The sequence below is a fragment of the Mastomys coucha genome, unplaced genomic scaffold (genome assembly GCF_008632895.1).
Source record: "Mastomys coucha isolate ucsf_1 unplaced genomic scaffold, UCSF_Mcou_1 pScaffold8, whole genome shotgun sequence".
Classification (NCBI taxonomy): Eukaryota; Metazoa; Chordata; class Mammalia; order Rodentia; family Muridae; genus Mastomys; species Mastomys coucha.
The window spans coordinates 25,760,805-25,776,236 of NW_022196914.1; the positions used below are offsets into that span (position 1 = coordinate 25,760,805).

General features: G+C 41.5%; 1 protein-coding gene across 4 annotated transcripts in view; it reads left to right on the forward strand.

The window, feature by feature from the left end:
• The first annotated feature begins 11,364 nt into the window (after positions 1–11,364).
• The window catches only part of Ctnnd2 (catenin delta 2), an 851,684-nt gene continuing 847,616 nt past the window's right edge, over positions 11,365–15,432 (forward strand). For 2 of the 4 annotated variants that reach the window (XM_031360311.1, XM_031360312.1), the window contains exon 1: positions 11,365–12,010. In XM_031360311.1, coding sequence (XP_031216171.1) covers positions 11,974–12,010 — 37 coding nt within the window. In that variant the 5' untranslated portion in view covers positions 11,365–11,973. The remainder of the gene's footprint in view (positions 12,011–15,432) is intronic. The other 2 variants (XM_031360309.1, XM_031360310.1) reach the window with 1 other exon arrangement.

The following is a 15,432-nucleotide window of genomic DNA, read 5'->3' on the forward strand; positions in this document are numbered from 1 at the left end:
GATTGTTCAGGCAGCATGTGTATGGTAGAGGATTTCAAAGTCGATCATCAATAGGAGGAGAGGACCTCAGCCCTTTTAAGGTTCTTAGCCCCAGTGTAGGGGAACGCCAGGGCCAGAAAGTGAGAGAGGGCAGGGTGGCAGGCATGGGGAAGGGGGAGGCAGCAGGGGTTTGGTTTTGTTGTTTTTGTTTGTTTCTTTGATATTTGGAGGGGAAACTGGGAATGGAGAAATTCGCATATAAATAAAGAAAAAAAAGAAAAGAAAAAAAAAAAAAGACCTTACCTCCAAAGGTAGCCACATTCTAAGGTACTGCTGATTTGAACTACGAATAACAATTTTTGGGAGACAGAATCAACCCCTCCTAAAGAATCAGTCCCCAAATGTTTTTCATTGTGTATGAACTTGTCACAGGTTGTCATTTGGCATATTCTCCCCAACACTCCGTGCCTTTTCCCTTTCGGTTGGGTTTGTACTTGTGTATTTTACTCATGGCCTTTAGGAAAGACCTTATAGTGCTTAAATATTTTCTAATTCCAGATCTATGGTAGAAGTAAAACTAAAATACCATTAAGTATTTTTCAACCTCCCAAGCTCATTGCTTATTACATCTGACTCTCTTCTGAGAGAGAGAGGGGGAAGGAGAGAGAGACAGAGAGAAAGAGAGAGAGAGGAAGAGAGGAGAAAGAAACAGAGAGACAGGGAGAGACAGAGAAAGGAGAAAGAGAGAGGGAGAGAGAGGAGAGAGAGGGAGAAAGAGGACATAGACAGAGGAGAGAAAGAGAGAGAGAAGGAAAGAGGAGACAGAGAGACAGAGAGAGGAGAGAGAATAAAAGAGAGGAGAGAGGGGGAGAGAGAGAGAAAGAGAGAGAGAGAGATTGCATCTAGAAGCAAACGGAACTTGGCCAATACAGAGTTTCTGAGCTCTGAGCATTTACCCTATAATATTCTCCCATAAAGCCCTATCTAATTGTTCAAAAACATGTAAAGACAGAAAGGGAATAACTTCCCAGCAGCAAAGCTCTTTCTCTCATCACTACCAAGAATGAACAAGGACTGGCAGCATTGTCAAGCTTGGGGAATCTTGGGCCTGGCATTTTTTACTATGTCCACCTCTATCCATGTCTTTGTCCATGAATGGCCTACGATTGAATAAGCACTTATCCATGGGCATCATCACTTGTTTCTCCAAGTGTTTTCCATGTGGCAAATAGATTATCACACCAAGACTTTAGAACAAACCATGGGAGGACCTGGTCAAAATTCATCTATGCCCTTCAATCTTTGCAAGGTAGAAGTCTTCCTCTGACCAAAACAGCATGATCCGGTCCCGGAACATCTGCATTCATTGTCTGCTATCCTTTACATTTGCTACAACATCCACACAGCTCTTGCCATCTATCTGGCACACATGCATCCAAGATATTCACAAGATTTTTCTATGGATTCAGACCTGAAATGTCATTGACTCGGAGATGTGCCTCCCGAACACAGAGTCAAAACCAACAGGCTCTCAATCTCTAGCAGTCGTTTCCATGTCTTTCCAACTTCAGCAGTGACATCTGAAGCTACAATACAGAGAAGTCTTTCCTTCTTTCTGCTCATTGCCTTTGTCCTCCTCTAACGTGTTAGCTCCAGGAGAGTGGTGATGCCTGCCACTCCTGGACCCACAGAATGGCCTACAATTGAATAAGCACTTAATATTTAATGAGCTAATGAATGAATGAATAATGAATTAGCAGGGTGAGCGAGAGATCTAAATCCCCAATTACCATAAAAGGCATCCAGCAGATGGTCACTTGTAAGGTAGAATTCTGGCCCACTTACAAATTGAAGCCTTAATTCCTGTACTTTAGATTATGACTACTTTTGGAGACAGGCACACTGGAGAATGTAATTGCCTTGAAACCAGAGTAAAGATGGAGGAGTCAGAAGTCACTACATAAGAAAAAGAACAAAACAACAGTTCAGAAGAAACTGCAAGAGAGCAGCTATTGGAAAGCCAGGGGCAGTCTCCATGGAAACCAAACCTGCATACACCTTGATCTTCTACTTCTGTCCACCTGTACTGATTTTTTTCCCTTGACAACCTTTGTAAACTAACACAGAATTTGAACTGCAGAAGCCAACAATTGGGAGCAGAGACCTAATCTTGATGTATAAAGGTGAACAGCAAAACAAAACAAAACAAAACAAAAAAACAAAAACAAAAACAAAAACACAAAAAAACACAAGTCTGATTCTTAGTGTGCTAGCATATTAAGCTGAGATATAAAATCTAGGTTTTTAAAACTACGCATTCAAATAATACAATTTTTTATTTTAGTTCTTTTTAAAAATAGTATAAATTAAAATCCTAAAGGAAAGTTTTCTATCTTCTTTAGGTATTGATTTCTGGCTTAATTACAGTATTGTCTGAAAATATATTCTAAGTCAGTCTAATCACACAAAACTTCCTGAAAATTTCCTCACAAGTCACTGAACGCTTGTTTGTTGAATGATTAAAAATTGTTCTTATCTAAGGTATTGAACATCAATACATTAACATCAAAGTTAACATCAAATTATCTTCAATTATTATACTTACATTTTTGGACTCAAGAAAGCCTCACAAATTCCTGTGTTTTAGTGAATTTGTTGACATTTATGTTTCTTTATCACTTCCTTGATTTCTGTATTACTTTGACATACAGATCAATATCGTTCTAAACACTGTGTCTCCTGATTTCAACTTCCACAGCACCCATGAGTCTATTTCCAGTCTGTATGGGTTTGTTTGGTCCTTATTATGTAGTAGACCATATAATCTGTATCTGTATCTATATCTATATCCCTATCTATCTATCTATCTATCTATCTATCTATCTATCTATCTATCTGTCTGTCTGCCTAACCTAAAAGGTCTCATATTTTTCGCACTTTTGCCAGGCAGGCAGAAGTGTTCACTCTCTGTATTCAGGGACATCACTCATTAAAGATGAGCCATTATAGTCCTACATCATTATTATCCCTTCAACAGCAAGACTCTGCCAATCTTTCTCTCAAACCATGGCTCTCTATCTCAGAAGCCAGCCTCTTCTACTGCTCTAGACTGGCAGAGGCCCCTGAGGGAGAGCAAGAATGTAACAGCACATTTTGTTTTCTGGAGTCTTTCCTCCTCTGGTTCATTTTTTTTTCTGCAAGGCATTTTGTGGGTATACTTCTCTTCTTCATTCATGATGTCTACTTATCCCCAAGCAGAGATGGACGCTTACCACCAGCTAGTCCATCATACATAGAAAGACAAATCTAAAATATTTCACAAATGAAAGATTTATCTTTTAAAATAATTGAAAAAAGTCTTCATCACATGCTGTTGACATATAAAACAATATATGAAATAGAAAACTAGATATTTAGGGATGACTGTGTCTTGGAATAGAACCATGTTAGGAACAGCATTAAAAAGTACAGAGATGTGGTTTTATGGAACACAAGGAAAGGCTTTTATACTATGTCTAAATGTAAGAAAAAATATGAACAAAAGTAAAGCCAGAGTGTTGTGAGGGGAAGTGGTCTCACTTTCTCATAAATTTCTGAAATTTCCATTATAGTTAGGTAAGAACTTGCTAGGAAATATATAACAATACAATATATACACTGCAAAAAATTTGACTCCAAGAAATATAAAACATCAATTCTATGTATCTTGTGTGGAGATACAAAGTTCTTTTAAAATATGAATCTCATTTGATAATGTATCTGTAAATAAATCAGAGTGATGGACTCATACAGAGCAAACAAAAACATCTAAAGATGTATAACATCATGGAATATGGTAAGAGATGTAAGCTACTTGAGCCCGTGCCACGGATTTGCCCATTTTCATTACTTAACATCCAGGGAAGGCATTTAACAGAGATAGGCTACACAGTGAAGCTCATCATGAAATCTCATATTAATCTGCATGATATGATTGCCTGTATAAGCTAATGCTTATTTGAGAAAAGTGAGTATGAAAATACTTCATTGTACTATTGCATATCACCTGTGTCCTAAAGACATAAATAAATAAATAAATAAATAAATAAATAAATAAATAAATGGCATATGTGTGTTTTGTTAGAGCTAGACCAAGTCAGCAGCAGTGAAGGGCATTGAACATCACTGCTCTCACCAACCATCAATTGTTAACCATTTCCATTCCCAGGCACAGTAGCATCTGTTTGTGGTAGACTGATTCACTCATAGCAGTTCAGAGGACAGCATTTCATCTATTGTAGATGATAAAATGAATCATTCAAGGGCTTTATTTTAATGAGTAGTTTCACTTCATGTTGTGGTCTGTATGCTGTCTTAAGAGTAACACTTGAATGGGTAGAAAACATGAAGGTAACCAGTGTCTGAAAAAACTACCCATTCGGGAAGATAGTAAAATAATCACTGAAGTGGGCTCTTTATGCAAAATTCTGAATGAGATTTCATCTGTGAATCAGTTAACAAGCATGCCACATCCCATGCTGGTCATTGGCATCGACTCTTACATGAGATCTCAGGCCATACAGCTGTTATTCCACTGAAAAAGGTTTAATTTTAACTTAAGGGAAAATCCATGTGAGAAAAATACACAATATATCATTAGTAAGAGAAAGAGAGGGATTACAGGAAACCTCCATCTGAAAAAGTTTTTTTTTCTAGTTTTCTTTTATTGAAAATGGTTCTGTTCATAAAATATATTCTCATGTTTTCCCTTCCCCTAATTCCTTTTAGATTCTCCCCATATTTCCTTCTATCCACATCTGCACCCTTTATGTCTCCTTTAGAAAACAGACAGGTATTGACAGAATAGTAACAAAATAAAGTAAGAGAAAACATAAACAATTCCCAAATGGAATAAAACAAACAGAGTAAAAAGCACAAAAGAAAACATAAGAAATGCATATAGTAGCAGATACACACTTGCACACACAGGAAGTGCATACAAATCACAAAATCAGTAGTCATAGTATATATACAAAGGACCTGTATACTAAAAAAGATAGGTTGATGGGTTGAAAGATAGAAAAATAGATTGATGTATGAATGGATGGATAGATGGATAGATAGATAGATAGATAGATAGGTAGGTAGAGAGATGGCGATGAATGGATAGATAGATAGATAGATAGATAGATAGATAGATAGATAGATAGATAGATAGACAGACAGACAGACAGACAGATAGATGTCCTGACAAAACATTACAAGGCAAAGAACCTTCATAGATGACACTGAGTTTGTGCTTGGCCATCTACTTGTGGGCATAGACACTTAAACTTCATTAAAACCTTAACAGTGGTTTATATCCTGAGTGAGAATGTTGGAGGAAACTTTTTTTTTAAATTTGTGAGTGTTTGTCAATTAGAAATCTCTTCTGGCCTACAGAGGGGTACTTGCATCCATTTCTATCAGCACTGGGACCCCATTTTGGCACAGGCCCATGAAGGTCCTGAGCATGCTACCACAGCCTCTGTGAGTTGATCCTGTCCTGCTGCATTTAGAAGACTTTGTTCCCTTGGTGACCTCCGTCTCACTCACCCTTAAATTCTTTCTGACACTTCTTTTTCAGGGTTCCCTGAGCTATTCAGGGAGGGAATTGCTGAAGACATTCCATTTAAGAGTGAGTGTGCCAAGGTCTCTCAGTCTCTGTATATCATCAAATCTCTGTATTTGTTCCCATCTACTACATAAGGAAGTTTCTCCGATGATTGCTGAGCAATCATCTATGATCTATGAACACAACAGAATATTATTAGGAGTCATTTTATGGTTATATTTCTTTAGCTGAACACTAGTATTTAATTTTACTCTAGGTCCCTGGCCTGTCCAGGCTCAGGTTCTTGCCACCTGAATGGTGCAGGGGATGGAGGGGCTCCTAAATGCAATCAGGTGTTGGTTGGTTACTTCCACAAGCTTGGTGCCAATAATGCACTAGTGTATCTTGCAGGCACATCATTATTGCATATCAAAGACTATGTAGTGGGGTTGGTGGTTACTATCTTATGGTAGCATGGGGAGCACATGCCATTACTTTAAACACTGGGTAGTAGAGATAAAGTCTCCTGCTAGGCACTAGCTTGACTTCTTCGTGTTTAATGAGTTATAGAAATGTCACCCTCAGCAATAGAGCCTTACTGTCAGTTTGAGGATAGCAACTAAACACCTTGGCAATAACCTTGGTTGTTTGGGCATTCTCATGGGGGCTCTTTGGCCAAAAACTTAATTAAATGTAACTCCTTCCTTCCTGGCACTGGAAGCTTTATTTGGTGACAAGAGGTGAACAATTTGGGCAATTTCATTTCGATTGTCTTTATAAATTGATATTTTTAGGAAGTTTCTACTGTTATAGGTTTCTATATCACCCCTCAAAAATGGCCCCCAGTTTTAGCTGGGCCTGTATTCCTTTTCCCTCCACTTACCAATTTGATTCTCTTATTCCTGCCCCACCCTCAGGCATCCACATCTGTCTATTTTATTTCCTTTTCTTAAGGAAATACATCCCTCCTTCCTATTCCCTTACTGTATACCTAACTTCTGTCTGTGGATATATGGTAATGATGTAACTATTGACATCCACATGTAAATAAATACACTCCATATTTATCTTTCTGTGTCTAGGTTACCTCATTGAATGTGATTTTTTCTTGTTCTATCCGTTTATCTGTGAATTTCATGAAAAGCATTTTTAATGACTAAATAGTATTCAATTGTGCCAATGAGCCACATTTTCTCTATCAGTTAATTTATTGATGGGCATTTTGGTCTACTTTCTGGCTATAGTGAATAGAGCAGCAATGAGCATGGTTGAGCGAGTGTCTCTGCAGTAGGGTGAAGAGTCCTTTGGGCATACGTCCAAGAGTAAGTAGTTCAGCTGGATTTTTGAGGAAAATGTATTCCTATCATCCCGAGGAACCACCACACTGATTCCCATAGTGGCTGTACAAGGGTGTGCTACCACCAGCAATGGAGGAGTGTTCCCTTCGCCCTACATCCTGGCCAGCATGAGCGGTCCGTTGTTTTATTGTTCATAGTCATTCTGACAGGTGTAAACTAGAATATCAAAGTAGTTTTAATTGTCCTGTTCCTACTACCGTGCCTTCACTGCATCACCATCCATGCTAACCCCTTGGAACCATAAGCCCACACAAATCCTTCCTTCTCTAAGTTGCCTTGGCCATGGTGTATTATCACAGCAAGAGTAACCACCGCAGGGTATGTTCCAGTATCCAGGAGAGCTTCCTCTCCAGCCTCATCTCTGTAATACGATGGATTTTTGTAAATGTGGCAGACTCATTAGTTTCTGTTGGCCAAGACCCCTGATCCCAGTCCATTTCTGGTGATTGATGTGTGTTCTTTTCTACATATACCAGGCCATAGAGACTTGGAGATTTCAGTACAAAGTGCGACCTTGATACCTGCAAGGGATGTTATTATACCCCCTCACTGAGCCCCGAGTCTTCCTGTGAGGATAAGAACTGGCTTCATTGTATATCAAAAGAACTCAGCTCTTGACCTCTTCTGATTTTGTGTTAGGACTTCAGGAACTATTTCCTTCCCATGCTACCTGTGGGGGTATAACTGATAATGGACCCATATGCTCACATATTTGAACACTCACTGGGTCTCCATTTGGTGGCTGCCTGGGTAGGATTAGGAAGTGTGGACTTGCTGGAAGACACAGGCTGAGGATGAGAGTGTTTTCATTCATACACTCTGCTGGATCTTCCCTTTGAGGCTTTCTTCTATTATTCAATAACTTTATAGTCATAGGGAATTCATCATCTGCGCTATTGTTCCTTATTGATTATATAAACTTACCCCAGGAGTAACTACAATAGATACTCAATAAGCATTTTCTGAATGAACAAATAAAAGAATGAAAGAATGTTCCTGTCATATGAGCTTTAGTGTAATAAAGGATAGTCTACTCAGAGTGCATAGTTTTTAATCAAATGATGAAATGAATCTGGCCCTGGTCTTTGCAATTGTGGTTAATGAAGATTAGTTAACCACTTTTTTTGCAGTATCATTCTAAAGAAACATGCTGTATCTTTAATGCTTATTGTTATTAATATTCATCATATAAATCATATGTCATGATTACACAGATTGGTTACTGTTACAGAAACTTCTTTGTAGAATTTAAATAATGGTATTTTTAAAAGACTTATTTTAATGATGTCTACATTATATGTACCTGCATGAGAGTACAGTACATGGGGAGGTTAGAAGCAGGTGTCCAATCTTTTAAACTTGAGTTATAGGTGGTTATGCACTGTCCCACGTAGGCTCTGGAGCCAAATTTAGATCCTTTTCAGGAGCAGTATGTGGTTTTAACCTCTGAGATGTCTCTCCCACCTGTAAATTACAAATTTTAAGAAATTATCATAACTATTGGTATTTAAATAAAGACAGAAATAAAACTGCTGACCTATAATTATACTTTTAAATTCAAAAAATATCAACAAGTAATACATTTTAAAAATGTCAAAAAAAAAAAAAAAGTGGCCGGGCGGTAGTGACGCACGCCTTTAATCCCAGCACATGGGAGGCAGAAGCAGGTGGATTTCTGAGTTCGAGGCCATCCTGGTCTACAGAGTGAGTTCCAGGACAGCCAGGGCTACACAGAAAAATCCTGTCTCGAAAAACAAACAAACAAACCACTATTTCCTAGTTGAAATCCATAATCTTAGTTACATTTTACCAATAAGATTTTTTTTTCTAAAATCAACACAATTTGAACTCTAAAATTTGACATATGACTTGATAAAATGTATTTCATTATTAAAGTTTATTCTCAAAACTTAAGTCAAGCTTCCGTGTAAAAATACGTTCACTTTATATTTTAAGTTGATTTTGAAAAATCAAGAGAAACATGTTGCTTTGAGATGTGATTTCTACAACACATTGCTCTAATGATATGCAAACAGAAGAGCTACAATAAAGCTTTCTTATTTAGAACTGATTGATATAATTTGAAACTAGCAGAATGAAAATTTTCTGGACTCAGAGTGGATGTGTAAATTCAGGATTCTGCTCTTCACTGGAACTGTCAGAAGCAGCAAAAGATGGCAGCAGCGAGTCGTCCGAAGGCTCGGCACCACACAGGAACATTTCACCCTAGTTTTCACATTACCTAATTGTGAACTTAATAATATCTCCAGTTACAAATAGTTCTGGAAGAATAGAAATCATAAATGTTTCAATGAAACGCATCAGAAAATAAATGGAAATCCTTGACATCCAGGGCATGTTTGCTTCTTCAGGACCCCACCCCCGCCACAAGAAGTTCTTCAGGGACTGATCACGGGTATTGCCATAGTGATCAATAAATCAATGGGAATTTTGCAATTTCTCATAAAACAAAGCAAACAACTTTGGAAAATCATTTTTCTCTCACACTGGATCTTTTTGGACACAAAAATATGCATATGCTCTAAGGATAGAATCTGTGCACCTACTCTGTGCACCTACTACAATGTCTGATTTTGTCATAACCTGCTCCCTGTCCCCACTGACTTACTGAGTTAAAATTCATAAGGAGAAAAACAGGGACCCACAGAGATGGCTCAGTAACTGTGTTTGTTCTGCAAATTTGAGAACCTTAGTTCAGGACCCCCATAGAATGACGGGTGAGGCCATGTGTATACCTGCAAGTCCAGTATTGAGGATTTTGGGGGCTTGTTAGCCTCTAAACTTAGTTTCACAGGTTCAGTGGAAGACCACATTTTAAAGAATAAAGCCAAAAGGAACAGAAAAGAACATTAAGTTCTCTCCAGTCTCCAGGCATCAGCACACAGATTCACATATACCACATGCCTCACATACATACACATATCTCTCACACATACTAGCACATACAAGTCAAACAACTATAAATAGCAACAGACACACAGAGGCTAAGCACATCTTTTCTTATGTAATACACATACATATTCACATGAGATGTGACAGCTAGTGTGCCTTACAAGCACCAAATTCCAGATTCAGCTGGAGCTGATGTCAAAAAATACCTGAAAATGACCACATATCTTCCCTTACAGTAATCAGACTATGTTAATGTCACACCAGCTTCAAAGTAGTACCTACACTGGTGAGACTTTTGTGAGTGAGACCAAGCCTACCTAAGGCTGGTGGAATGACCTTGCACATTTCACTCTTGAGAATAGTCATTGCTCGACCTCTTGTTTGTTCCTTTACACGTTCACTCTGTTTAACTTTTCTTTACACTTGCTTCAGCCTTTCACTAACTCCAGAGAATAATAGAAGCTATCTCAGATTTAATGCAAGTAATTTGACTTTGTTGGATAATCTCTTGCAAACTGAATAGAAACGTTCCTGAGATTACTGAAGCTGGATCCCCTCTTATTAAAAGTTCATGGTTCCTGTCCTGTTCATCTGTGTCTCAGAAAATGGTTCTGGGAAGGAGGGGAGGGGAGGGGAGGGAACAGCTGGCTTCTGATTAGTAGTGGAATAATTATGGGAAGTATTTGTCCTGAATGTGACTGACAGACTTTGCAGCAACACAGGGACATAGATGAAGGTCCTGAAGGCCTGCCTGCCTTGGAACTTGGCATGGGTTTCGCTTTCCAACAAGACTTTTCATAGTGTGATTTTGCTTGCTAGATTTAGCACTCTGTGTTGTCTAATGACTGTCTAACTGAGAGACATTCGGAAATCTCAGTTGGAAGTGGAGTAAGTTTCACAGGCTTCACCCGGGTCAGCGGAGGAGGAATAAAGTTTCCATTTTAGCACGGGACAATGGCAGAGAAGATGGAAAAAGTTGTGGAGGTGTCCAAGACGACAACTGGGTAAGAAGTGCCAGGAAAACGAAGAGAAATCTTTAACGCTCTAGATCCGGCAAGGGTCTTTCTTGTAGGAAGTTCACTCATATTCCAGATTTTAAAACCAGACTGAGTTTACTTAAAGGGAGGGTGTCTGTGAAAAGCATAATCTAAGCTTTTAGATTATTATTTAGAGGTGGTGAAGATGGGGCCCGACACTGTGAAAGAACCTCTCACAGACGTCATGTGTTCTTCGCTTTGGAACCCTAGAATCTACAAGAACATCCAGCCCCATCCATTAGCTTGCATGGCTGGCCTTCTGCTCTCCTTAACTCACAAGCTACTCTAGAACCCCTCAGTCGCTGCCCCTTTGCAGACTGATGTCTGCCCCTCAGAATCAACTCTTCACGTCGGCTCTGGCCCGGGTGCTGTCCGCTCCCGGGGATGCTCGGCCCTCTCCCAACCTGCGCCGCCTCCTCCCATCTCTGCTGCTGTTGCTGCCGCCGCGAAAACCAGAAGTGGAATTCGCGTGGCGAGGCGCCGCGCTCTCTCGGCGGCACTGGGCATGCTCCGCACCCGGGGCAGGTTTCGGTGGCGGGGCGGACGCTCGCTCGCTCACTAGCCAGGCGCCGGAGCCGGCCGCCGCGGCTGAGCCGGAGGCTGAGCTGCGGCGCGCGGCGGGAGGAGCCTCGCTCTCGGCGGCGGCGGCGGCGGCGGCGGCGGCGACACAGGTGGCGCGGGCGGCGCGCAGGGCGCAGCTCGAGAGCGCTCGGCGCCGGGCGCCAGGGCAGCCTAGGCTCGCGCCCGCGGCGGCAACCGGCCGAGCGGAGCGGCGGGCGCGGCGGCTCTGTAGCCCGGCCCGAGCCCGGGGAGCCCCGCGGAACCCAGCGGAACCCCGAGAATCCCGCGGCGCCCGCCGAGTCGGGCAGGGGGCGCTACGCTCGCCGCGCTCGGAGGGGCGGCCGGGCCGGGCGCTGCGCACTCGCGTCGGGAGCCGCCTCTTGCCTGCCGCGCTCGCCCCTGCTCCCCGCCAGCATCACTTGTCCCGCGGCCGCGCTCCGACAACAAAAGCGGAGGATGCTGCAGCTGGGCAAGGTCAGGACCTTGCTCTGAAGCCGGGCGGCGGCGCGCACGCCTTTCCCCCGACTGAGGAGCTGTCTTTGGCGGCGGGTGCATGTTCGCCAGGAAGCAGTCGGGCGCCGCGCCGTTCGGTGAGTTGCCTTAGCTGAGCTGCTGGAGCCGGGCGCATCCTCCGGGCGTCGTCCTCTTGCTCACCGCCGGTGGGGGTTGGTCCTACGCTGCCAGCGGGGCTAAGGGGTGGAGGCGGCGGCTGTGGGGTGCTTTCTGCCCCGGGGGAGGACCTCGATCGTGCGGGCTCCCCTCTTGGAAGATGGCTCTCCCCGCAACGGGGTCCAGGGTCAGTGTCTTTCTTGGAGCGGTTACCAAGTGGCTTCTCCGCGTGCTCCCCTCCCTGCCACCCCTCTACCTCGGAGGACGCGTATATAGGGCAACACCGACTGCTCCCCGCCACCCTCCAGAGCAACCCGGTTGCATTCATGACGTCCCTAATATACCGGAGAAGACGGGGTGGGGGCGGGGAAGACTTCCTTCCAGTCTTTTGCCCTTATGTTCAATGTCATTACGATGTTTGGCTAGAACAAAATGGAAAGACTTAGTCATATGCGTCCATGACCGTTTCTTCAGTCTCCTGCTGCTCACCAGACCCAGACCCCTTTGGTCTATATTTAGCGTTTCGGAGGAAGCGTTTTTCAGAGGGATTCACAGGCTTCCGGGGGCTTCTCTGTCCTGACAATAGATAGCGAGGCTCTGGAAAGCGCTGCCTGACAGCTAGGTTTGGCAAGGGTGCTTGTGCATGGGAGATACGCATAGCGATATTTGGGTGATTCGTAATTAATGGCTGAAAGCAAAGCTACGTTTAGCTCTCCCCCGCACCCGACCTTCCTCTTCTTCTGGTGTGTAATGTGTTTTCATCGATTGATACTCAGCATGTTGAGCCACTCTGTTCAGAGTAAAGTCTCTAGGAAGGAGGTGCAACCTCCTCGGTCTGAGAGTGGGAGTCGGAAAACAGACTTGGGGGCTTAGGGGGTGTGCATCTCTGTGTTTTCCACAAGGAGCCACTTATTTCTCAAATACCCAAAGTTGCGTTTTCACTGTAAACACCGGGGTAATGAAGGGTGTGGAAGAAGAGGATAATAGAGGGGCAGGCTGTGCTTGCAAGGGGTTTTTGTATTTCCCTCATTTGAACTGATCTTGCTTCAGCTCTGCAAGGCTTTATACATATGCATGCCTAATGTTCTCTAACAAATATGTTGGCTTAGAAAAGAGATATGTAATGAGCAAAAATCAGGCCTGATAAGCATGACGGACAGTTCACTTTTAAGAACTGTGTGACTGATATGTAAGACGCTGAGAATTTTCTGCATTGACTTCCATGAAAATGGGGAGGTGTTGCCCCTGCTCATGAGTTACCTCATTTTGCACACTTCCACCGATGGTAGTTCAGTTGATGAGCTTGCTGGTGAGCATGTATCAACATAATTAGAAGGCTCCCCAGCCACGCTACTAAAATCCAATGGAAGATTGTTTGAAATGACTCCTGTTGGATTGCCAACATAGACCAGTATGACCAATAGAGGCAAGAATCCTCATGTATGGAATAGCTGCTTTCTTTCAACAACCGGATGCCTCTTCTTTTAGTGATTCTCTGTGCCAAGCAGAATCCATTGTTAATGTTGAACAGTATCCGTACTGGTCTGTGGGTTACAAGGTCCAAAGCTTGAATGAAGATGGCTATGTTTGGAATTAGTTGTTGAAATATAGAAGGACTGTAATTTTACTAATAACAAGCAAGCGTGGGAAAAGCACCGCCAGAGGCTACACTGCTTGGCTTAAGGGAACGCTGCGATTCTTTTGCCAACACTGCTGTAGTTTCACCTTTATTCACATTCAGGGAACTTTACAGGAGCGCTTTGAGAACACTCTTGGAACCCTTGCATTATATCAATGTAAAATTTCTTTCAGAAGTATACCTTAGACGAAGGAGGAATGTTTTCCCCCCTTCCTTTCCTTTCCTCTCATTGAGTCTAGTGTTCCGGTTTTAACCATGATCCTTATAGACCAGTTGACACCACTGTGTACCTGTGTGTGTCTCCAGAGAGCAGCTGCTGGGCGTGAGAAAAACTCCATGTATTCTACATGAGGCTTTTATGCCATATTGTGGGTTGAAAATGATAGTACCTGAGTGAATGGCAGTTATAGCAAGCGCATGAGGTTGTTGCTGTAATGAAATTGTCCTAGTCTTGTGGAAAGGGGTTATTTAACTTTGTGTGCGTGTGTGCACACTTGTAAAACCAAATCATTATAGATGCCATTAATGTTTGCATTGTTTGTCATAAAAGTCATGCGCAGTCAAATTACAGCATTACCAACTATCACACATCTTTTTTAATACAATAGAAATCATCAATTCTTCCTCCCATTTGGTGGTTCATCATAGAGAGGAAAAATGAAATTCAAAAAATATAAGTTGGAAAAGGCAAATGGAAGTTTTATTAAATATTTTCTAAGTATAATATCACGATCATAATGGACTGTAAACGTGAAAAATGAACTTCTCCAAGTATTTTACTATGTGCATGTAATTGAATGTGAATTGCCTCTCCCCAAAATGTAACTCTTTGCTGTCAAGAATGCATGTGGAATTGTTGAAGAGTTCTGCACAGTTGTTTGTTTTTGTTTTTTGTTTTTAAATATATTTGCAGGTTCTTCTTTATAAAGGAAAACTTTAAATTGGAATTACTTTTAAATTGGAAATGACTTATAGTAATTTGTTTATGAAACTGCATTCTTTGTGTGGATCAGTATATCTAGTCATAAAAGCCAACTGGAGCCAACATAAAATATGTTTACATTTCCAACTTCCCCAGAATGCTCTCCTCCCCCATTATGAATAGAATATGAACATGCTCTTCTTAGTGTTTCTCTTTGGGAATGTTGCTGTCAAGTTAAAGGAAAGTGACACATGTATCACTCTTGGTGACATAATTTTTACTTTGAAAAGATCCCACATAGTTGGACACATTTAAAATCAAATTCAAATTCAAACTATGAATAAAATTTAGTCAGACACTGTACAGTTAGTTTTTAAGCCAACTCATTAAAGGTGTTGCACAATGGCTTTCTGCTAACTTACTTATGAGTAAGAAAACTTTAAAATCCAAGTTATCCCAGTGGCTTCCTCGAGGGTTATTACTGTCCATATCCCAAAGATGGAGACCTTTGAAGGATGGGTGAGCTGTACATTGCTGTATGTGAAAAGTTGATTGCAGATGCTTATTGTTAGCTTCAAGTTTATCTGATTACATGCCAAAGTAGCAGCATTTTATATGACTATAAAATATTAAACATGTCATACATAAATAGTTTCCATCACATTGTCTGCCAATCCAGCCTACTGATTAATGAACTGCCTGGTTAGTTTTAATGAATCTAGTTATATTCACAAACAGTACCTCCAACACAGGAAACTCATAGGAATGTTTTATCATCCTGTGATCTTAGTCCATTAAATTATAAGACTCATAAAAAATGTGGGATGATGATGATTGCAGTT